This window comes from Mobula birostris, chromosome 23 (assembly GCF_030028105.1).
Source record: "Mobula birostris isolate sMobBir1 chromosome 23, sMobBir1.hap1, whole genome shotgun sequence".
Lineage (NCBI taxonomy): Eukaryota > Metazoa > Chordata > Chondrichthyes > Myliobatiformes > Myliobatidae > Mobula > Mobula birostris.
This window is the reverse complement of record NC_092392.1, coordinates 31,246,102-31,271,303: the sequence shown is the minus strand read 5'-3', so window position 1 is coordinate 31,271,303 and position 25,202 is coordinate 31,246,102. Positions and strand designations below refer to the sequence as shown.

Genomic DNA, 25,202 nt, shown 5'->3' with positions numbered 1-25,202 from the left:
AGATTTTAGAAACGTAATTTCCACTTCATTTACCCAATCCTATTAATTTCTTTTCTCAATAGTCCTGTCATCACTGGCTTAATAATTGATTCCAGTATGTTCCTTACTGTTGACCTCCACGTCACAATTCCAAGGTTTCTATATTTCACAACGACTAGAAGGAGGTCACTTTCCAATGGAACCTAACATGGCTCATAGATCAGTCCTATTCCCACACTAATTCTCCTGTAACCTATTCTTCACTCATTCCCCTCAACACTACATTGAGGGTCAATTTACAGTGGACAATTATTCTACCAACCCACGTGTCTTTGGGATGTGGGAAAAAAATGGAGCACCTGGTCATGGCAGAAGGTGTAGTCCCCACAGAGACAATGCTAGGGGTCAGATTTCACTAGAGATGTGAGACATCAGCTCCGTTAGCTGCACCACGATACCAACCACGTACACACTCTGGATTTTCTGGAGAAAGTTAACTATTGAATGGAGGTAGAAAAATAGAAACTCCCTCCCAACAAAGCATTCCTTCCACAGGCTCATACATCAGAGAATAATCAAGTTATAAAACAAATCTGTATCCCTAGCAACAGGAACCTTCCCTACAAAAGGTTAAATGCAATTACTTCGTTAAATCAATTGAGCCATATATTCTAAAGGATGTAATTTTAGACCAGACTATAGCTTAAAATGTGCATAACAGTCATCATTATTATGTGCCATGTCATATGATGTGGGCAATCAAGCTCTTCCATCTGTCTTTAATCCAAGAAGTTCTAATGAACGCTTCAAGACTTTTGCCTGTCCATCTCTTGATGTGGCTCATGAATGTCAGGTGCTGTCGACCACAACTTTTTCTTCCATCAGTTTTTCCCGTCGCTGCAAGATGTTTGAGCTTCTCTTTCCTCACTAAATGTCCCAGAAATTCCAATTTTCCAGCTTTTTACAACACTTCATTTGTTACTTTGTCCTTCCATAATATTTCCATTTTTCCTCTCAAAAACCCCATTTTCTGCAGCTTCAAGTCTTCCCTCATTTTGCTTTGATATTGTCCAACTTATGCTTCCATATGTTAGTGTGAAGTGAATGAAGCACTGCAACAGTCAGAGCTTCATGCCCATAGAGATTATGTTATTCTCTAGTACCTTGCTCAAATGCTCAAACTTAGCAATCTGAATCCTTCTTCTAATTTCAACATCAGATGTTATTGAGCACCCTACGTAGTTGAACTTCCATGCCTAACAGTATTAGAGCTCAATAAAATAGAGGGCAGTATGGTAGCATACTGGTTAGCACAACGCTTTATGGTACAGGTGACTCTGGTTCGATTCCTGCCACTGGCTGTGAGGAGTTTGTACGTTCTCCCCGTGACTGCGTGGGTTTCCTCCGGGTGCTCCGGTTTCCTCCCACAGTGCCGGTTGGTAGGTTAATTGGTCATTGTAAATTGTCCTGTCATTGGGCTGGGCAGTGTGGCTCAAAGGACTGGAAGGGTCTAGGTCTATTGGCACTGTAATAAATAATGATTTGTGATTAGGTCTAAGGGCAGATGTCAACATAAAGAAATAAAATGTTATATAATTGATGGTGTTATTTAAAATATTTCTTTTACAGAACACCTTTGACAGTTATTTTTTAAAGTACAACTGTGACTTTTCTCTCTGCTACACAGAGGAGTCAATATACTGTTACACGCCGAGCAATTTCACCCGCGACCAGGCTTTGTACGCGAGGGGTTACTGTTGGACTGAGCTGAAGGATGCTGTGCCAGGGGTAGAAGCCAGCCAGAGGCCTTCCTTGTTTGAACACAAGTTCCTTCCCTATGCACTACTGGCCTTTGCTGGGATCATGTACATCCCTGTCCTGGGATGGGAATTCCTCGCGTCCACCAGGCTGACTTCCGAACTGAACTTCCTGCTTCAGGAGATAGACAACTGCTATCACCGGGCTGCCGAGGGCCGGGCTCCAAAGATCGAGAAGCAGATCCAGTCCAAAGGGGCGGGCATCACGGAAAAGGAAAAGAGGGAAATAATTGAAAATGCCGAGAAGGAGAAGAGCCCAGAGCAAAACCTCTTTGAGAAATACTTGGAGCAGCGGGGGCAGAGCAATTTCTTGGCTAGACTGTATCTCTCGAGGCAGTTGTCGGTTGTATTTTTGAGTGTCATCCCAATCACGTATCTCTGTACATACTTCGCGAATCAGAAGCAGAATGAATTCACCTGCCCCCTGGGGGAGCCCCCAGACTTGTCCAGCAATGAGATGCTCCACGTCCGGGTCAACTGCAAACTTCCATCGGTGCAGATGCAGCGCATCATTGCCATTGTAGACATTGTTCTGCTCTGCTTCATCAACCTCATCATTCTGATAAACCTCATCCACCTTTTTATAGTTCGAAAGTCCAACTTTATTTTTGATAAACTACACAAGGTTGGAATCAAGACTAAAAAACAGTGGCTGAAGTCACAGTTTTGTGACATTAATATTTTAGCAATGTTTTGCAATGAAAACCGTGACCATATCAAATCACTGAACCGTTTGGACTTCATAACAAATGAGAGCGATCTAATGTACGACAACGTTGTGAGGCAATTGCTGGCTGCTCTGGCCCAATCCAACCACGATGTCACTCCAACAATGAGGGATGCAGGAATTCAGACAATTGACCCCAGTGTCGACCCAGCTGACATCGACGGCAACGAGCAACTGATCATAAAGAGGCCCAGAAAGAAAATGAAATGGATTCCAACCACAAACCCACTGCACCAGCCTTTCAAAGAGCCTTCGGCTGCCTTGAAGTTTGAGAACAACAAAGGAGAAAAGCCCAAACCAGTACGGCGCAAGATGGCAACGGACAGTCTTGCAGCTCCTCTCCTGGACTCCACTCCAAGGTATTTCCAAGATCAACCGTCCAATAAAAGCGAAGGGAGCATCTCTGCTAATAGTGAGAAGAAGCACAGTCGACACTTGTCTTTGGATGTTCATCCTTATATTCTTAACACCAAAAAGACAAAGCCTGAAAATCAGGCAAGCTGCACATCTATGAGTCAAGAGGGAGACTTCTTGCATTCAGAAGAGAACATGCTGTCACACGTGGCATCTCCTATCAAAGGTGAAGTGTGAGTTTACTGAATATTATATGACAGAAATTGTCTTAAAGGATTTGGGCAGTTGGAGAGTAATGTTTTGACTGTGGTTACTTGCTAACTATGCATTGGACTATCTCTTCAGGATGTCTTATATCAGGGGTTCCTCACCCTTTTCATGCTATGGACCCCTATCATTAACCGAGGGGTCCATGGACTCCAGGTTGGGAACCCCTTGCCTTATATACTTCAATTGCATAATCTAGATATTACAGAATCATATCAAATAGATCTTTACCTCTGAAGCTGGTTATGAGGTTGTGGTCCATGACGTTTACTGGGCCTGAGGTTCAGGTGATGGGTTAGGTGCTATTCCCATTGGGATTTCATTCCAGGACCACTGTGAGTGCTCCTCGTCCACACAAAGTAAGGTACGAAGTCTCCAAATTGGATTACCCTTTCTGTTGCATGGTGAAAACAATAGAAATCTTCAAATTGGACATAGTTTGGAGTAGAACTTACCAAAGAGGTAATACAAGTATTTTGCATTATCAGTGCAAAGAGCCTGCCATCAACTGGTTGTCACAAATTTTTGGTGGACTATTATCCAAACATATAAAGCCTATATTCTTAACCAAAGAAGCCTGTACTTTTTCAGAAGAACAATTCTTTTTCGACCATCAAATTATTCATAATAATACTTCATATTCTGACCATGATTGTGAGTCCTGTGTAAATCAGTTTTTGGGGTGCCGCAGTAGCGGAGTGGTTAGCACGATGCTATTACAGCTTGGGGCATTCCAGACATTGGAGGTCAATCCTGGCACCTTCTGTAAGGAGTCTTCGTACGTCCTCCCCGTGGGTTTTCTCCAGGTGCTCTGGTACCCTCCCAGTGTCCAAAGACATACTGGGTAGGTTAATTGGTCATTGTAAATTGTCCCCGATTAGGTTAGGGTTAAATTAGGGTTGTCGGGTTTTCCTGGATGGTACAGTTAGAAGAGCCGGAAGGCGCAGTATCTCTAAAGAAATAAATCCATGATAAGGTTGGTGCTGGATCCCAAAAGGTTGAATTTGTGGATTGCCTACCAGATGGCTTTTCAGAGCAGCTTGCGGTTGAGCCCACTGGGGGTTATATATTCTGGATTGGGTGCTGTGCAAGGAACCAGAATTGATTAGAGAGTTTAAGGTAAAAGTGCCCTTAGGGGAACAGTGATCATACGATGATAGAATTCACCCTGCAGTTTGAGAGGGAGAAGATAAAGTCAGATGTATCAGTATTACACTGGAGTAAAGGGAATTACAGAGGCATGAGAGAGGAGCCGATTGGAAGGGGACACAGCCTCAGAATAGAGGAACGTCCATTTAGAATGGAGGTGAGGAAGAATTTCTTGAGCCAGAGAGTGGAGAATCTGTGGAATTTATTGCCACAAGTGGCTGTGGAGGCCAGGTCATTGGGTATTTTTAAGGCAGAGGTTGATAGGTTCTTGATTAGTCAGAGCATGAAGGGTGATGGGAGAAGGCAGGAGATTGGGGCTGAGAGGGAAATGGATCAGCATGATGAAATGGTGAAGTAGACTCGATGGGCCAAATGGGCTCCTATATTGTATGGTATTATGGTCTTATAATTGATGCTATCTAATTTATTTCCTTCTTATCACTATGTTTTTCTTGTAACCTCCAAATGATGGTCTAGGTTGTTTAGTTTTCATTGTGTAGAAACATCTCATCTCTTTTCAGTTACCTGCAGTCAAGTTTCACAAAAAGAATTATTTCAATTAAATTCAAATAAGTTCGTAGGTTTGTTGCACACCCAACCCACCACACGTGCTGAAGGACAAAACCTTTATGACAATAAGCATTGGCACAGCTCATAAAATAATCGGCAACTATTCTGGAGTTTCATTGACAACCCAGGAGATATCATCACCATTCCTTCAAGTTGCCTTAATCCATTCTTACAGTTTCTGTACATCTCCCTACACTCTCCCCATCCAATCAACTGACACCATCTCTAGAGGCCTTCTTGTATATAAACAAATCAAGTCAACATGCGCAGAACAATTTCTGATGTAAAGGATTCAAGGAAGGCGTACAAGGTGATTGGTTGCCATGGCACCATAGCAGTTAGCGCAATGCTATTTCAGCTCAGGGCGTTCCAGAGTTCAGAGTTCAATTCCAGTGCTGCTCCGTAAGGAGTCCCCTTTCAGCCCGTGGAATGCACGTGTTTTCCCCGAGTCCTCCAATAACACCCACAGTCCAAAGGCATACTGGTTAGGTTAATTGGTCATTATAAGTTGTGCTGTGATTAAAGTCAGGGTTAATCGGGGTTATGGGGTTGCTGAGGTGCTGTTTCTGGAAGGGCTGGAAGGGCTTACACTGCACTTTATTGCTAAATAAAAGTGACGAGAGGCATAGATAGAGTGGACGGCTAGCTCCTTCTCCAGGGGTAGAAATGGCTAATACGAGGGGCCTAACTTCGGGTGCTTGGAGGAAAGTGTAGGAGGTTGTCAGAGGTAGGATTTTTTACACAGGGTGTGCAGGGGTGGTGATAGAAGCAGATACATTCGGGACATTTACGAAATTCTGATTAAGCCACATGGATGAAAGAAAGATGGATGGCTATGCAGGAAGGAAGGGTTAGATTGACCTTAGGAAAGGTTAAAAGATCAACTTAACATGGTAGGCTGAAAGGCCTGTACTGTGCGGTGCGGTTCCACATTCCATGTATTATTATCGACCATGTGATAAAGGCTCAAATTGGCATACAGTGAAATTGTTTTCATGATTCAGGTAATTATTTGGGTGTTTCTCATCACTGGTGACATTTCTTCACACTCCTTACTGCAAAACTCACAGTCTGCTTCAAATGCCACACCTGGCATGTCAGGCTTGTACAGGTGGGCACCTCCCAGCCTTCACCCAGCTAATAGGAGTCACCTAAGCGATCGTTTCCAATCATCACCTGCAGCCTATTTAAACCCAGTTCTCATCCATAGTCCTAGTTCACCCATCAAACCAGCCAGCCTCAACCAGTTGTCCTAGCCTCCAGTTACCTTGTTGCTTTGTCATGTTCAATACCTGTTCTCACCTGTTTTGTGGACCCTTGTGGCTTGTTATTTTATTAAACTGATTGCTCACTGCTAAATTGTCTCCACTTCTCTGTGCTTGGATCAAGCCTGCTTTACGTTTTCTGATAAGATGGGTGACCCTGCAGAGTTTGCTTGCCGAAAGGAAGTTGTCTGCCTTAACAAACACACATATCCAGAAGCCAGAAGAAACCATTGACCATCCACTCACCACTCTCAACCCACTCTCCATCTCGTTACAGCAACCCCCATGCCAGCCAGCCTCCTCCCTTGGAACCCCGGTGCTGAATGCTTCAACAGATCTTCAACACGATGCTGCAATGTCCTGTCCCAGTGCATCTTGCACTTCGAGCTCTAGCCGTCTCTGTATTCTATGGATCAAGCCAAGATTGCCTGCATTATCTCTCTCCTGACTGCTCGAGCTCTGGCCTGAGTCACTATTAATTGGGACAATGAGACCACCATCTTGAATAAATATGAGGAATTCATCGCTGAGATGCACCGGGTTTTTGACTATCCAGTAAGTGGACGGGAGGCAGTGGATCGGATGCTTCACCTGCATCAAACCTCACGCTCAGTGCTGGATTACACCGTGGAATTCAGGACCCTCACAGCGGAGTGCAGCTGGAATGTGGAAGATCTGCTGGCTCGTTACCATCGCAGCTTCTCAGAGAGCTTGAAAGAAGTGAGATGTCCACCGATCTTGAACGCCTCATCACTCTGGCCCTCCGTGTTGACAAACGTCTTATGGAACAATCCTCTAGCTCATCAGCCAGAACCCCAGTTTCGTATCCAGAACCATTTCAGGCTGCAGGACCCTCATCAGAAAGTCCTCCAGTACCCATGTAGATAGGGAGAGCTCCCAAGAGCGTGATCATTGGTGCAGAAACAACTTGTGCTCTTACTACAGAGCCAGTGATCACCCACACATCAAATGCCCACTGCATCCAGGAAATGGCACCTTCAAGTAGAGACAAGGAGCCTTCTAGCTGGTAACCTCCACCCCACCCCTTATTCCAGCACCATAGCCTAACTTGCTGTCTCTGTCCTCCCCCACACCCCGATGGCTCGATGCACACAAGAAGCTCTAGTGGATTCCGGTGCAGGCAGCTTTCTGGACCAGACTCTATCTGTGCAGCTTCCAAATCTATCTCACACCCTTTCTGTATCACGGTTAGTAACAGACGTCCCTTGGTTAGAACACGCATACAGACAATGCACACGGACATCGAAGAGCACCCTGGATCCATCCAATCCCTCCTGATCCACTCACCCAACACTCCTCTATTCTTGGGTTACCTCCGGCTCTCCATTCACAACCCTCACTCTGCCTGGTCATCTGGCTCACTGCTGGGGACCCACCCGCTGGACCACATGGCTGCAACCTCAGGGAACTTCACCCTGTAAACCCTCAACCTCAGCAAACTCCCACAGGAGTACCACTGCCTTGCCATCACTTTCAGTAAAAGAAAAGCAAGCACCCTGCAGCCACACAGATACACCTCCTCCTGAACATTGTCCATCCCCCAAGTTATCTGTTCTCCCCCTTCCTTCCTGAGAGCCAAACCGTGAATGACTAAATCACCGATGGATTAATTCATCCATCTCTGTCCCCAGCCGGTACACGATTCTTCTTCATCAAGAAGAAAGTTGGGGGACTTTGTCCCTGCATTGACTACTGTGGACTCAACAAAATCACCATCAAGAGCTGCTACCCTCTCCTTTTGATGGATGGTGCATTCGTAAACACTCTGCTGGGCCCAAATCTTCACCAAGCTGCATCTATGGAGTGCATACAATCTGATCTGCATCTGCCAGGGATGAGTGGAAGGTGGCGTTTATAACACCCAGTCGCCACCACGAATACCTGGTGATGCCGCTACGAGTACTTGGTGATACCTTTCAGACTTTCTAACAGTCCAGCCGTTTTCCAAGCCTCCATTCATGAGATCCCTGAAATACGTTACGCAGGTTTGTGTTTGTCTACCGGGGAAACACCTTTATCTTCTCCAAGGACCCCAAGACCACATTTGTCACATCCATTCAGTCCTTCAGTGTCTCCTCAAAAATCAACTGTACTGCAAGTTAGAAAAATGCCAGTTTCACACCCCAGTTATTTCCTTCCTGGTTACATCCTTATACCCTAAAGCATAACCGTGGACCCAGTGAAATCGTTTGCCATTGTCGACTTCACCACCGCTCCCATTCTCTTCCATCTGAACCCCTCTGGTCCTTTTGTGGTAGAGGTTGATGCTACAGATGTGGGCACTAAGGCCACCCTCTTCCAGCAAGGACCAGAGGAGAAGACACACCCTTATGCCTTCTTCTCATACAAGTACAACTGCATAAAACATTGTTATTGTGTAGGAGACAGGGAGTTGCTTGCCATCAAATGGGCCTTGGAGAAATGGAGACATTGGCTGAAGGGGAACATCAAATGGGCCTTGGAGAAATGGAGACACTGGCTGAAGGGGAACATCAAATGGGCCTTGGAGAAATGGAGACATTGGCTGAAGGGGAACATCAAATGGGCCTTGGAGAAATGGAGACATTGGCTGAAGGGGAACATCAAATGGGCCTTGGAGAAATGGAGACACTGGCTGAAGGGGAACATCAAGTCCTTCCGCCCCTACTGGTCCCTCGGCTTCCAGGGTCCCGAATCACCATAGAATCATCAGGCTTTACCACCTTCCAATGGAGTCACTGTGGTGGAGCGGTTCTCTAAGGTGGCCCACTCCCCAAACTCCCATCTGCCACTAATAGAGTGGACCTGGGTCTTCACCATGTAGTTCACCTCTACGGCTTCCTCGAGGACATTGTGTCAGCCCAGGGCCCACAATTCATCTCCTTCTTCTGGCAAACCTTCACTCCCTCCTCTGTACCTCAGTGAGTTTGTCCCCTGACGATCATCTGCAGACCAGCTGACAGTCAGAAAGAGCCAATCAGCAAGTGGAGAATCTTTTCAGATGCTTTGCCACCTCGAACCCTTCCACATAGAAGAAGTATCTGCTTCAGGCTGAGCCGCCTTCTCTGCCACGGCTACGTCACACTTTGAAGTGCTTCACGGCTACCAACCCCCATTGTTTCTCAGAGGGGAGACAACAGTGGATGTCCCAATCGCTGCCCTGGTTTGCTACTGCTGGAATACCTGGTAGAGGGCATGGAGAGCCATCCTAGCTGCCAGCCATGCCTACTGCTGCCAGGCCAACTGCCAGCAGTACCCAGCCAGACTGCTCCGGCCTGAGGACCGTGCCTGGCTGTCCACCCGAAATCTGCTCCTGCAAGCTCTCGCCCCAGTTCTTCGTTCCCTTCAAGGTCATCTGTCACATCGATCCAGTCACTTATCGTCTCCAGGTGCCACTATCCTTCAAGATCATACCCGCATTCCACATGTCTTGCCTCAAGCCCATTCTCCATGGACCACTCTACCCACTGGGCCCGCACCTTCGGAACCAAGGATGGTGAAAGGACGTCCACCATGGTTTGCTGGCTGATGAATTCACGTCATCGTGGATGGGGTGTGCAGCTGCTGGACAATTGTGAAGGGTACAGCCCAGAGGAGAGGTTTTGGGTGCCATCCAGTTTCATCTTGGATCCATCGCTCATCAAGGTGTTCCACTGGACCCATCTGGATCGTCCTGGACCGTCAGGTGCTGGCCATGGGGTGTGGGTGGTCCTGTCAGGCCTGCAAAGGCAAGCACCTCCCAGTCTCCACCCAGCTAACAGGAATCACTTGCAACCTATTCAAACCCAACACTCATCCACAATCCTTGTTCACTCATATGAACCAGCCAGCCTCAACTAGTTTTCCCCTAGCCTTCCGTTACCTTGTTGTCTTGTCATGTTAAGTATCTGCTCCCTCTTGTTTTGTGGCCTCTGGTGGCTTGTTGTTTGCAGTTTATTGTTAAAGATATCGCTCACCACTAATTAATTTCCAATGCCCTGCCGTTGAGTCAAGCCTCCTCTACATTTCTTGACATGGCATCTCATGCTCCGCATTCTTGAAGACCTTCCTCTGTGAGTGGATGCCTTTGCTTCCTTCCAATGCTCCACATGTGGTGCAGGGGAAGATCTCCCCTGTCCTTACCAACTTCAGCTACACACCCACCCACTTTCACATTGCGGTTCTTTACAGGGAAAGGAGGAAGTGCCACAGTGACAAACGGGAACAAGACGCAGCAGAATACGGAAAATGGAACAGGTGGAATGGAAGAAACTAAGAAAAATGATGTGTGGCTTGAGAAGAATCTTAGAACCATGCTCCTGAAAAGGACAATAATTTGTACAGTTGTAGCTCCTTAAAAGAACCTTGAAATTATTTCCAATTTTCTTTTCTTTTTAAGAGTCCTGGAATGTTTTTATTAAATATATTCATCCTTTTTTTGAGACATTCACAAACATCTCATATGCATATTCCAAATTGCTGTGCTAGGAAGGTGGTACTGAAACACCCTGTGGAGAACGAAGGGCACAACAAAGCACAGAAGACACAGTCATCCGCTGCAACCAAGGAAGATCCCAGTTTGTGATGTTTGTTTGTATCACTGGACCCAGACTTCTGAGGTCGAGAGAGAGGAACTGCCCAAGTGCGAAAGCTTTTACATTTTAAAACTCCCCCACATCGGTTTCCTATCATTGTTGGAGACGATAGACAATCACCATGTATGTTAAAAAGAAACTTTTCAGTTGCCCTGACTCTATTAAATCCTTTGGTTACCAACTCTGCTATGAGTGAAAAGAACTCCCTTTAATAATTCTATCAAAACCCTTGACAAATCACATTTTCATCCTCTCTTAATAGAACACCCTAGATTGCTAATTAAAGTTCCTTATCCCCAATACCATTTCAGTATTCTCCACTGAAATTCCTCCAAGGTATCCTTTCCTATACTTGCTTCCCAATATTCTGAATTAATTCAGCAATAATCTATGAGTCATACCCTTACTTCTGTGCTCTAAGAATTCATTTATAAAATCTGTTTGCTTTATTTATAAAGAGTCTTATTGATGTATCGTGTTTCCTTCAAGCATTTATGCCAATAAAAAGTCAGGCCTCTTTGGTCTGGAAATTTACTTAAGTAAGACAGGACGACAAAAATGAAGAGCAGTAGGAAGAACAAAGAAAGAATTATGAGAGTGAAGAAAATAAGGAAAATGTTTCATTTCAAAAGAACCAAAATAAAAAAGATGGAAAAAGACAGTGGAATAGTTTGAAAATTGACCATCGTCTAAGACTTAGATTCAAAGTGTGTTGTTTAAGGAGTTGTTGAAACCACCCAACCAAATGATCTGCTAAATCAGTTATTTGTTAACTGATAGTAGACTTCAGAAAGGGTAAGATGAGGGAACACACACCAGTCCTCATAGAGGGATCAGAAGCAGAAAGAGTGAGCAATTTCAAGCTCCTCGCTGTTAACATCTGTGAGGATTTATCCTGGGGCCAACATATCAATGCAGCTGTGCGGCTATATTTCATTAAGAGTTTGAGGAGACTTGGTATGTCACCAAAGACACTCGCAAATTTCTGTAGATGTACATTTCAGAGCATTCTAACTGGCTGTATCACTATCTGGTATGGGGTGCTGGGGGGATTGAAATAAGCTGCAAAGAGTTGTAAACTTAGCTGGCTCCGTCATGGGCACTAGACTCCGTAGTATAAAGGACATCTTCAAGGAGCGATGCCTGAAAAAGGCAGCATCTATCATTAAGAACCCCCATCACCCAGAGCATGCCTTGTTCTCATTGCTAACACTAGGAGAAGCTGTAGGAGCCTGAAGTCATACACTCAACAATTCAGGAACAGTTTCTTCCTCCCCTCTGCCATCTGATTACTGAATGGACTTTGAACCCGGGAACACCACCTCACTACTTTCTTATTTTCATTTTTGCATTACTTATTTAATTTAACTATTTAACATACACACACACACACATTTACTGTAATTCAACCTTTTTCTATTATTATGTGTTGCATTGTACTCCTGCCACAAAGACGATAAATTTCACAACATATGCAGTGATATTAAAGCTGATTCAGTCCAATACTGCTGAGGGATTTTTGAACTTCATAACAGCAACGTGTATTCCGGAAAACAGAAGGATGAAGAAGGAAGCCAGAGGGATGTGAAGGAAGCCGTGTGTGGAATCATCAAGGGAAACATGTTTCATTTCAGCAGCTGATAAGAACAGAAAGGAAATAAAAGTATTATGTGGATATAACACCTTGTATTGATAATGGCTGGTGTCACCCCATCTTGTAAAGACACTGCCCAGCAGAGAACAATGACAAGCCACTACTGTAAAAATTTGCCAAGAACAATCATGGTCGTGAAAAGACCATGATTACATATGTCATTTGAAAACAGACACATAATGATGATGAAGATGTGACAGATGTCATTCCAGAATGTGTATTACTCACCCCTTGGTAATCTCATATATTTCAGGAGAGGAGGTTCTTGATTTGGGAATATATTGTGGTGAATGAAGGCACAAACATGGTTCTACTTAAGAGCTACACACACAAAATGCTGAAGGAACTCAACAGATCAGGCAACATCTATGGAAATAAATAAACAGTCAACATTTCGGGTTCAGTCCCTTCTTCAGGAGTAGAAAGGAAGACCATAAGATATAGGAGAAGAATCTCAAGTCTGCTCCACCATTGCATCATGGCTGATCCAATTTTCCTCTCAGCCTCAATCTCCTGCCTTCTCCCATTATCTCTTCATGCAGTGACCAATCAAGAATCTATCAACCTCTGCCTTAAATATACACAAAGACTTGGCCTCCACAGCTGCCTGTGGCAAAGAATTCCACAGATTCACCACTCTCTGACTAAAGAAATTCCTCCTCATATCTGTTCCAAAAGGACACCCATCTACTCTGAGGCTGTATCTTCTGATCTTCGACTCTCCCACCATAGGAAACATTCTGTCCACATCCACTCTATCAAGGCCTTTCACAATTTGATAGGTTTCAATTAGGTAACCCCTCATTCTTCTGAATCCTAGTGAATACAGGTCCAGAGCCATCAAACACTCTTCATATGACAAGCCATTCAATCCTGGAATCATTTCTGTGAACCTCTTTTGAACCCTCTTCTCAGTCAGCACATTGTTTTTAAGATAAGGGGCCCAAACCTGTTCACAATACTCCAAGTGAGGCCTCTACAGTGTCTTATAAAGTTTCAACATTACATCCTTGCCTTTATATTCTAGTCCTCTTGAAATGAATGCTAACATCACATTTGCTTTCCTCACCACTGACTGAACCTGCATATTAACATTTAGAGAATCCTCCCAAGTCCTTTCGTGCCTCATTTTTTTGTATTTTCTCTCTATTTAGAAAATAGTCATCCCTTTCATTACTTCCACCAAAGTGCATAACCATACATTTCCCAACATCTGCCACTTCTTTGCCCATTCTCCTAATCTGACTAAGTCCTACTTCCTCAAAACCACATGCCCCTCCACCTATCTTTATATCATCTGCAAACTTTGAAATAAAGCCATCAATTCCATCATCCAAATCATTGACATATAATGTAAAAAGAATTGGTCCCAACACAGACCCCTATGGAACACCACAAGTCACTGGCAGCCAACCAGAAAAGGTTCCCTTTATTCCCACTCTTTGCCAGTTGCCAATCAGCCACTGCTTTATCCATGCTAGAATCCTTCCTGTAATACCATGGGCTCATAACTTGCTAAACAGTCTCGTTGTGGCACCTTGTCAAAGGCCTTCTGAAAATCCAAGTACACAACATCAACTGATTCTCCTTTGTCTATCTTGCTTGTTATTTCTTCAAAGGTCCAACAGATTTGTCAGGCAAGTTTTTCCCCTTGAGGAAACCATGCTGACTATGACCTATTTTATCATGTGCCTCCAAATACCCTGAAACCACATCCTTAACAATCGACTCTGACATCTTCTCAACCACTGAGTTCAGATTAACTGGCCTATAGTTTCCTTTCTTCTGCCTCTCACTCTTCTTGAAGAGCAGAGTGCTATTTGCAATTCTTTAGTCTTCTGGAACCATTCCACAATCTAGTGATTCTTGAAAGATCATTACTAATGCCTCCACAATCTCTTCAGCCACCTCTTTCAGAACCCTGGGGTATATACCAACTGGTGCAGGTGACTTATCTAACTTCAGACCTTTAAGTTTCCCAAGAACCTGCTCTCTAGAAAAGGCAATTTCTCACACTTCATGCCCTCCTGACACCTGGAACTTCCACCATACTGCTAGTGTATTCCACAGTGAAGAATTATACAAAATGTTTGTGAAGAAAAAGAATTTCAGGAAGTATATTGTATACATTTCTCTGACATTAAATGTATCTATTGAAACCTATCGAAATACTTATTCAGTTCATCCACGATTCATTATCCCCCATTACTACCTCTTCAGCATCATTATCAAGCAGACCCAATATCCACTCTTGCCTCTCTTTTACACCTTATATATCTGAAGAAACTTTTGGTATCCTCTTAAATATTATTGGCTAGCTTACTTTTGTTTTCCATCTTTACCTTCTTTATGATTTTTTAGTTGATTTCTGTTGGTTTTTAAAAGCTTCACAATCCTCTGACTTTCCACTAATTTTTGCTCTATTATATCCTCTCTTTGGCTTTGATGATGACTTTGATTTCCCTTGTTGCTATGGTTGTGTCATCTTGTCTGTAGAATACTTCTTCCCCTTTGGAATGTCTATATCCTATGCTTTCCGAATTGCTTCCAGAAATTCCAGCTATTGCTGCTCTCCCGTCATCCCTGCCAGTATTGTTTTCCAATCAATTCTAGCCAATTCCTCTTTCCTGCCCCTGTAATTCCATTTACTGCACTGTAATACTGATACATCTGACTTCAGCTTCTCCTTCACAAATTTCAGGGTGAATTTAATCATATTATGATCACTTTCCCCTCCGGGTTCTTTTATCTTGAGCTCTCTAATCAACTCTGGTTCATTGCACAACAGCCAATTCAGAATATCTGATCCACAGGTGGGCTCAACCACAAGTTGCTCTAAAAAGCCATTCCGTAAGCATTCTAGAAATTCCTCCTCCTGGAATCCTGCACCAACCTACCTTCCCAATCTACCTGCATATTTTAACATTGACCTTTCGGTATGCATTTTCTATTTCCCACTGTAATTTGTAGACCTTACATACAACTTTATATACAACTCCCACCAGGGTCTTTTTATCCTTGCATTTCCTTAGCTCTATCCACAATGATTCAATACCTTCCCACCCGATGTCACCTCTTTCTAAAGATTTGATTTCATTTTTTACCAACAGAACAACGCCGCCCCCTCTGCCTTCCTGCCCGTCCTTTTGATACAATGTGCATCTTTGGATATTAAGCTCCCAGCTATAATCTTCTTTGAGCCATGATTCAGTGATGCCTACAACATGATACATGCTAATCTGTAACTGTGCTGCAAGCTTATCTACCTTATTCAGTATACTGCACGCATTCAAGTACAACACTTTCAGTCCTGTATTCATCCTTCTCAATTTTGTCCACCTTTTACATTGCAACTCATCCTGTTGACTGCAATTTTGCCCTATCAACAACTTCTCCTCACTATACATTGCCTCTGTTTATAAACCAGCGACCTCATCTTCAGCACAGGAAGGGGGAAGATACCAGAATAAATAAAGGTGTGGGGAGGTGAAGGAGAATTGCTAGAAGGTGATAGGTGAAGCCAGATGGGTGGGAAAGGTAAAGGGCTAGAGAAGGAAGAATCTGATAGGAGCGAAGAGTAGACCATGGGAGAAAGGGAAGGAGGAGGGGCACCAAGGTGTGGGGGGGGGGTGATAGGCAAGTGAAGAGAAGAGGTGAGAGGTCATAGTGGGGAATAGAAGAAAAGGAAAGGGGGAGGTTTACCAGGAGGAGAAATCAATGTTCACGCCACCAGGTTGGAGGCTACCCAGACGGAATATGAAGTGTTGTTCCTCCACCCGGAGAGTGGCCTTCTCATGGCAAAAGAGGAGGCCATGGACCGACATGTCAGAATGGGAATGAGGATAGGAATAAAAATGGTTGGCCACCGGGAAATTCTGCTCACAGTTCCAGCAGACATTCGGGTATATCAGCTTGGCAGCAGATCCCGCTGCACATCAATAAATATCTGAAAACTGCATGTCACAACTTTGCTTTGGCAATAATGTAACAACATAACTTTGTTGACCCTCATCACAGACTTGCACACCAAGAGCCTAAAGCAAAGCTACAAGTATTGCTTTGAGAATCCCCCTCTTAATAAAAATAGTCTTTTGCAGTAGGAAAAAAAAACATCTATTCAGCATGAACTTTTGCACACCTTATGGAGTAATTCTGTTTCCGGGCAGACAGGAACTCAAGGTGAAAGGAAAGCTTTGATGACCAAAGGAAGTGATACTGTAGGGGAAATATACCCTCTGATACTGCAGAAGTAGAGGTCCTGCAATTAAGAAAAGTGAAGTTCCTGGCGCTAAATAAATGCAAACATACCACTCCAACAACTAGCAAATGAAGAAATGCAGTGGCATTTAAAAATTATTTCAGATATGAAATCATTACAAGGATGATTTGTTGCTGAAGTCCACTTACCTTTTGGGGAGCTCATTTCAAGCCCCTGGAACTAGTTCCTTAGGGTCCGTCAATGAGACGGAGCTGTGGGTTCAGAAACTGTCACCACAGCAGCAACAGATCTGCTGCGGTGAGCAAGGTGGATGGTCTGCCAGTTACCAGGAGAAATGGGATTAGGCAGAAGCGTGGTCATCATGTGATAGTTCAGCCATGATTTCATTCAATGATGGAACGGTAGAATTTATGTGGTTGTAATGCCCATATTTCTTTCTACTGCTGATGTGACCAAGCACAGAACTGCATGACTACCACTGGTCTTTTATGCCTTTTTCCTTTTACCTAAGCTGGAAGGCCCACGTTTCAGAAAGTTGGAGAACATTTTAAAAGATCATCCTTGGGATGTCAGCAAAACCCGGATTGGGTGGGTAATTGGAGCAGTGATGGAATAAGAAGCACATTACTTTTTCCAAGCCCAGATTGGCTCTGCTGTTCAGGTGTCTTGTTGAAATGACATCACTAGATATAGATATATAGTATTTTATTCTTGCAATCACCCCCCCCCCACCCGCCACCTATGCTTGTATACAAACTTGGCTCATTAACTAACTCTGCTAACAGCCATGTGACTCAGCAGTGGGGAGGCCACCCTTCCATAAGCAACACACAGCTAGGGTCAGTATGATTTGGGTTCAACCAAGCAGGGAAGTTAGAAGGTTCCAGGGAGGAACATTAATTGTAGTGAATACTGTGTGAATACTGCCCCATGCAAGTTATCATTCTCCAGAAAAATAACACCAGCATAAAATTACAAATGAAATATATTTACCAATATTTCAACTTTAACAAACATTTAACAGAAAAAGAAAAGAAAAATAAAAGGGCCTATTACAGTTAAGCCAATCCAAATGTGCACATAAACATCGGAGCTCGTTTCTGGAGTAGTCAGGTGTATCATTTTACTCACATGCTGAACCCATGTTCTGTGTGAAAGACACCAGCCACAGTTCAAACAAGACCATCTTGAATGAACTGACTAACTCAGGAGCATTGGCACTTCCTCCCAGCTCTCTGAAATCTTCCATTGCATCCCACTGGGCAGAAAGTTACAACATGTACCATGGCAGACCCGATTGGCTCACACAGCAAAATGGCTCTGTATCTTTGGCCGAAGCCAAAACACTTTTACACGCTGCTTTTGCAGGATATTGCTAAAATAAAAATATACCTCACAGCATAGCAGTAGAAATCTTAAACAGGGCATTACATTCTCTTTACTGACAAGGTTAACATATTCACCTGAAAGTCAATTTCTTCATGTATCTTCTTCAGACAATGCAAGCTCCGTAACAGTCTATACAAACGCATCCTTATTTTCTTTTCTTAAATTATGGTTATACAGTACGGTCCTACTTATAATTTGGCTTCAATGATTTATTATCAAAGTATATATGCAGCATATACCGTACAATTCATCTTCCCACTTACAGCCATGAAACAAGGAAAACCATGGAACCCGTTCAAAGAAAAACATCAACACCACCCCCCCATGTATAAAAAAAAAACAAATCGCATAAATAGCAAAAAAACGAGCAAAAATCACAGACTATAAAAGATCTAACCACAAAGTCAATGAAACACTTCAAGGATATTCATTTTCAGCTCATTTCTGTTCAATCTACTGCCGTGTTATTCGTTTACTGCAGGCCACAGATAAATCTAATTACAGTTTCAGCAGTTTGGGATCATCTACACTCAGTTCTGCTATTACTGAGACCATACTAAGGGGAATGGCCTTAAGGAGAGAGAATGTGTTAGGCTTGGGATATGTAATTAAAGGTTGAGGTGAGGAGTTGGGAAGCATATTGAGAAATGGATAAGAATAAAATTGACACAAGGAAATTTGAATTCTGGGCTGCAGGAGTTTTCAATATGTTTTCCATGTGAGCTGAGGGGGGGATTATTTTGCAATTTTCAGTTCATAATGACATGGTGTTGGAAGGCATAAGGAAATGTTTCTGATGAAGGACGAAAATTGCTGGAATTAGAGAGTCCATCGTAAATGGCAAGATCAAGGAGACATCATATGACAGAGAGTGTATAATAGGTTTTTAATGTTGATGAGATGTGTACTTTTATACTTTTTTTGTCTAACTCAGGGTTTTTCTTTATTTTTACAGAGTTCTATTTATATTTTACTTTAATAGTCCTGCACCAAGATTTAAGATCTTACTTCCATATGTAAAAATGTTACTTCCATAATCTCAATTTTTTTGCAAAAACAGAAGCGATTGTTACATTCTCATAACCTGAAGTAATGATTAACATTGATATATATGCTGAATTATACATATTGATCTGCAGATTTATCTAATTGTAATTATAATGGTTAAGAATCAAATGCAAATATTAAAAAGAAAATTCAATGTTTTTTTTCATGGCTGTTTGAACTCTAACAAGTTATTTCTCATAGATAGTAATCTGTTTGAAGGAGGTGCTACAAGCAATATTAAATGTTCATCAGAGAGCTGCCTAACGCTACCTGACAGTAGACCTTACGGTACCAACTTCACGAACAACTTGCCTACGGCAGAAAAAGATATCTGCGAAGCAAGATCACAATTCAACCGTAACCCTACCCTCCCACTCATCGACATCCAGAATATTCAGACGCTGTATGAAGACCACGAAGATGAAGCATTTGCCCCCAGCTTGCTAAATGCTAAAGTAATTTCCTCTGCAAATACAGAGGATCTATCCATACGTTCACCAGAGAAGATATTACTCACTAACTTTGAAGATCCTGTAGTAATGGTTAGCACAATAGAATATTAGCATATTAGGTATGCTGTAGTGTCATTCTTCTCATAAGGCTGATAATGCATCATTGAAAGATGACATTGGCACAAGTAATAATCTCTCCATCATTTTAGGTAATGCATAATGCAAATAGTACACACTATGTGTCAATGTGGTTTCATTAGATGCAAGATGACCAACAGGCATGCTTCCTAACCCAGAAAAAATATATTTAAGTCAACAAGCTCTCAAGACTCAACAAACTTTATGGTGCTTAGCTTTATTAATTGTATTTTGGGTTTTTAAATCTATCCTAAAACTGTCAGCAATGTGATGTGACGAAGAAATGATGGACAAAAAACTGGAGTTTAAGGGCGAATGGTTGATGAACTATAATTGGCAGAGATTTTCTGTCAGAGTGCATGAACATGCCAGTGTTGCTGGAAAGATACGGTCAGAGCAACTAGAATGAAGGAATCTTCACTGGTTCTTTGTTCGAGATACCAATAAAGAACCAATAAATGTTTACACAGTTTATTTTTACACATTTTTAATAGTAGATCACTACAGGAGGAGAAAACTGCTTCATAGGACAAAAATGCAATAAACAGAGATGAGAATCACAAAACTCCAAAGCAGCTGAAACCTCCAGTTTTCAGTTACATTTCTAAGGACTTTTACGCCTTACATTTTTATTTCATGGAAGTTTTATCCAAATCAGTAGAGTGGCGTTGTATTTCTGTATTCCGTTTCTTAGGAAGCACAAATGCATCCGCTCTACAAGTGAAGGATAGCAATAAATATTGTCTATGGGATGCAAAAGTCGCCATTCTGAATGTAACCAGCAAGTCACGGCCAGTACCTCCACTTCACTGATCTAGTAGTATTCCACATCTCAGCTGTGCTTTTGGTCTAATTGTTGTTGCAGAATAGTCTCACTTGATATCAATTAATAAATTCAGCCTAGCTTTAACAGAATTTAACGCATAGTGCGCTAGCGTGTCATTACCGACTAGAGTTTTATAGCGTTCTAACAAAATGGTTAGAGTTATTTAGATGGGCAGATTGGTTTCAGCTCTGGACCCAGTGCACTGGTCAGACCGCACTTAGAGTATTGTGAGCAGTTTTGGGCCCCTCATCTAAGAAAGGCTGTGCTGGCACTACAGATGGTCCAGAGGAGATTCCAGGAATGGATGGGTTAATGTGTGAGGAGCATTTAATGGCTCTGGGCCTGTACTCACTGGAGTTTAGAAGAAATGGATGGGTTGGGGGGAAGAATATTGAAAGGCCTAGACAGAATGAATGTGGAAAGAATGTTTCCTTTAGTTGGGGGGTCTAAGACCAGAGGAACATCCATTTAGAACAAATATGAGGAGGAATTTCTTTAGCCAGAGAATGGCGAATCTGTGGAATTCATTGCCACAGACGGCTGTGGACACCTTCTCACTTGGTATATTTAAAGGGGAGGTGTTGAGGTTCTTAGTTACTCAGGGTGTCAAAGGTTACGGGGAGAAAGCAGGAGAATAGAGATGAGAGGGATAGTAAATCAGACATGATGGAATGTGGAGCAGACTCAATGGGCCGGGTGGCCTCATTCTGCTTCTATGTCTAATGGTGTTATGGTCTAAGTGTAAGTGCAGGATCGTAAAATGCTGAGGAATGCTGGTATTTGGATAGTGCTAGCATTGCCGCTGCAGAGATCCTCATGATCCTGCATGGTGACAGATAGAGAAGCAAGAAGGAGGGGAAGGAAGGAGGATGGAATCAATGTGTATCTGTGAGTGAACAGGTTACAGAGGATTAAACAGAGGAATACAATCAGTGGGTCTAATCTGAAAGTTGGTAGATACTCATAGGGTAAAATGCCTCTTTTTATATCAGAAGAAAATATATATGTAATAAAAATCCCTGACACTGGATTAATTCTAGTAATTCTCTGCTGGATCCTTTCCACAAAGTTTAATACCTTTTGATAGATTGGTTGATGGATTCTTCATTGATCAGGGCATGCAGGGATATGGGAGTGGGTAAGGCGGGAGATGGGGCTGAGAGGAGAATTGAATCAGCCGTAATAAAATGGCAGAGCAGACTCATTGGGTCAAATGGTGTGATTCTGCTCCTATATCTTATGGTCTTATGGTCTTTTCTGAAGTGCAATGCCACAAACTTGAGACAATGCTCCAGTAAAGGCTGTTCAAAGTCAAAGTCAAAGAAACTTATCAAAGTATGTACGCAGCATACAACCCTGAGGTTCGTCTTCCTGCAGACAGCCACGAAACAAGCTAAACATGGAACCCATTCAAAGAAAACATCAAACACCCGATGTGGAAAATAAGAACAAATTGCACAAATGGCAAGAAAATGAGTGAAAAAACACAGTAAGTTTCAAGTATTTTATAAAAGTTTGTCATGTTGTCCCTGATGCTATGCTCTCACTTCCATTCAAAGTTCAAAAGTTCAAAGTTCCATTTATAAAACCAAGTGCTCCATGTGTTTTTTAACCACTGACTTCACTTTTCCCACTAATTTCAATGCCCAGTGTGCATTTACCAATTGTCATTCACCATTCTGTAACTGAAAAATTTAGTTGTTTATTCTGATAGAGTTCAATCCAAAAATAAATATTTCTAATATCACAAAACTAAACTCACCAAAAAGATGCAAAATTAACCAGCAAACACATTGTTTTTATACAAAACCAAATAAGGGCAATAGTCTTTGTAGAAGAAATTATACAAACATTAATGGCTTAAGACAGAGGTTCCTAACCTAGGGTCCCTGGACCCTTTGCTTAACGGTATTGGTCCATGGCGTAAAAAAGGTTGGGAACCCCTGGCTTAAGAGAAAGATGCTGATTTACCTCCTTCAACGCAGCCGTTCAAGACAAGATGATGTGACATTGTACTCATTTGATTCCAGATTGCTTCCAGGTACACCTCCAGACTCAAAGATACATCTCAAGTTAAAATGGATGGATGTAAAAGTCAGCATAAACAATCCAATCCAAAGTAAACAAGTAACTTAACAACATCTTTCTTTGTGATAACATCAAAGATTTAACACATATAATTATAGCAACAGTTACTGCAATTTTATGAACCGATGGATTTTCTAATTTGCAATACTTACCCCATGAAAAGAAAAACAGAAGATATAAAAATCAGGGCAGAGCATTTGTGAGGATGAGAAAAAGACAAACACTCCAAAGCAATGCACACAAAATGCTGGAGATACTCAGCAGGTCAGGCAGCATCTACAGAAATGAATAAACAGTCGACTTTTCTGGCCGAGACCCCTCTTCAGGCCTGGAAAGGAAGGAGGAAGATGTCAGAATAAAAAGCTGGGGGAAGGGGAAGGAGGACTAGCTGGAAGGTGATAGATGAAGCCAGGTGAGTGGGAAAGATAAAGGGCTGGAGAGGAAGGAATCAGATAGGAGAAGAAAGTGGACCAGGGGAGACAGGGAAGGAGGTGAGGACCCTGCAGTGGCAAGACCGCAGTGAAGTGCAAAGCTTCAGTTCTTTTGGAGGGTACCAGACTCCCCAAGTTCTCAATGTAGATGAGATACATTGGATAGTGATGAGCAACTTAATACTCCTGGAGCAGTGTGGCAGTCAAATACCTGAGGCTTGGACAGGCATCCTAGCCACAGTCTGCACTCACAGGGAGAGATTGGAGAAGTCTGTCTTGGGCACAAGAGGCACTACGTAATGAGCAGCCACCTACTTCAAACTGGTAATCCAATGGGTGCCTACGAACACTTACTCAGTCTACACACTCAGGAGGATGCACCAGCCATGGCCACTTAATTGTCCTCTGGGCCTGCAGAAATGAGCACAGAACTTTGATGCAAGCAGAAAAGACTTTGAGCACCATCAAAAAGATAAAGGGGATAGGACAGATGCACCAATGAAATTCCCCACTCTGGTCTTTCATCTCTTCTCCTCACTGGCCTACTATCTCCCCCGTCACCCCTCCTCCTTCACTTTCTCCTCTGGTCCACTCTCCTCTCCTATCAGATTCCTTCCTCTCCAGCCCCTTATCTTTCCCACCCACCTGTCACCTATCACCTTGTAGCTAGTCCTCCTTCCTCTCCTTGTACCTTTTTATTCTGCCATCTTCCCCGCTTCCTTTCCAGTCCTGAAGAAAGGTCTCAGCCCAAAGCATTGTCTGTTTATTCATTTGCGTAGATGCTGCCTGACCGGCTGAGTTTCTTCAGCGTTTTGTGGGTGTAGCTCCAATTAAGGTGCTTCCACTTCTCAGTCTGCATTCTTCAGGAGCTTCTAGTGTCTCAATAAACAAGTCTTCCCCTCTGCGATTTTTGTGGAGGCATCAGCACCCCAGCTGTGAGAGCAGAGATCTGACCAACCAGCCTCCTCCTTTGCTGGAGCTTTTGGGGTCAAACTGTGCAGAATTTCTGTGGAGGCAGAGTCGAGGTTTGTGATTTCACAGGGGAGCACAGACTGGAGCTTTGCAATATGCTCGAGTGCAAAGCTTCAGTTCTTCGGACCTCCAAATGCAAATAACTCACTGAGATCAGTTTCTAGCCTGATAAGTGGACTTCTCACAGGTTTAGAATGCTGAAATGTGAATTGATGCCAAGCAATGGGCAGTAGGCAAAGTCATGGGTGACTGGTTGAACCTCTAAACACCAGATGGGGAATTCCTGAAGATCAGGGAACCTCCAAGGAATCTGACATGCATCTTCTTACACATTTGTACCTTCTGCCTGCCAAGGAAACTAAAGAGAATCTTCATCATATCAATTGTGTGCTCAATGATTTACATACTTTCTGCCCATTACGCCACAATAAAGGACCTGCATCTCTGTCTGTCTGGTGTTCATGGCTTCCTTCATTGTGCCACTACTGTTGGCCGTGCCAGTCCCAGGAGGAGACTCAGGAATACAGTCGCACACAGATGCGAAAGGATTCTTCATTGCTGTTTCCGCAACAGTTTTGTTTGACCAGTCAGGGCTGTTGGCCCTGAGCTGAACCCCTGAACCCAGGGGGACTGATGGACCACTCCTAGTCTGGCCTCTAACCTTTGACCTGTTTGGCATGGGCCAAGGCTTGAAACCCTGACTCCAGCTGGCATTGTTCTCCGGGTCATTGAGGCATGCAATTCTCCCAACCTCAACAAGGTTGTGGTCCTCTTGGAGAAGTGCGCTAGATGAGATTGTTGTTATCCAGTGTTTCTGTGCATACCACACTGAGACACCACCGGTGATATTCTGCATGGGTGTCATTAGTCTTGCTTTAAAACTCCAGGCAGCTGGCTAATCAGAGGTGTCAGGAGGTAGAGGCATCAAGCAGTCTGACACATACCAGCTAAAGGGACAGTTTTTTTCCAGGTTCTCCAGAATGGAGATGGGCTATTGTACAGTGAGCAACAAGCAGAGGAAGAACTGGAGGAAGAGGAGAACAATAAAAATGGAGCACATTCTCCCAGGAACCTCCACCATTATAAAAGTTCATTTCATCTCCTGAAAAGCATCTATATAGCATCAAGATGCCAAAACACTCCTTCCCTGCCCCTTTCTACCCAATATATGGATCCTCCAACTTATCACCACTATCCTGTTCCCGACCATTGCTTGGTATCAGGGTGTGGTCCACCATTCTGTAAGTCCACATTCCCTGGAGTGAAATTGTTTCTATTTAATAC

General features: G+C 43.2%; 1 protein-coding gene across 1 annotated transcript in view; it reads left to right on the top strand.

Annotated features, from left to right (window-relative positions):
- panx2 (pannexin 2) overlaps positions 1 to 19,574 on the top strand; it is a 54,335-nt gene extending 34,761 nt beyond the window's left edge. Inside the window, exons 2-3 of the mRNA XM_072241859.1 lie at positions 1,667 to 3,103; positions 19,213 to 19,574. Of these exons, the coding sequence (XP_072097960.1) occupies positions 1,667 to 3,103; positions 19,213 to 19,574 (1,799 nt within the window). The remainder of the gene's footprint in view (positions 1 to 1,666; positions 3,104 to 19,212) is intronic.
- The last annotated feature ends 5,628 nt before the right edge of the window (positions 19,575 to 25,202 follow it).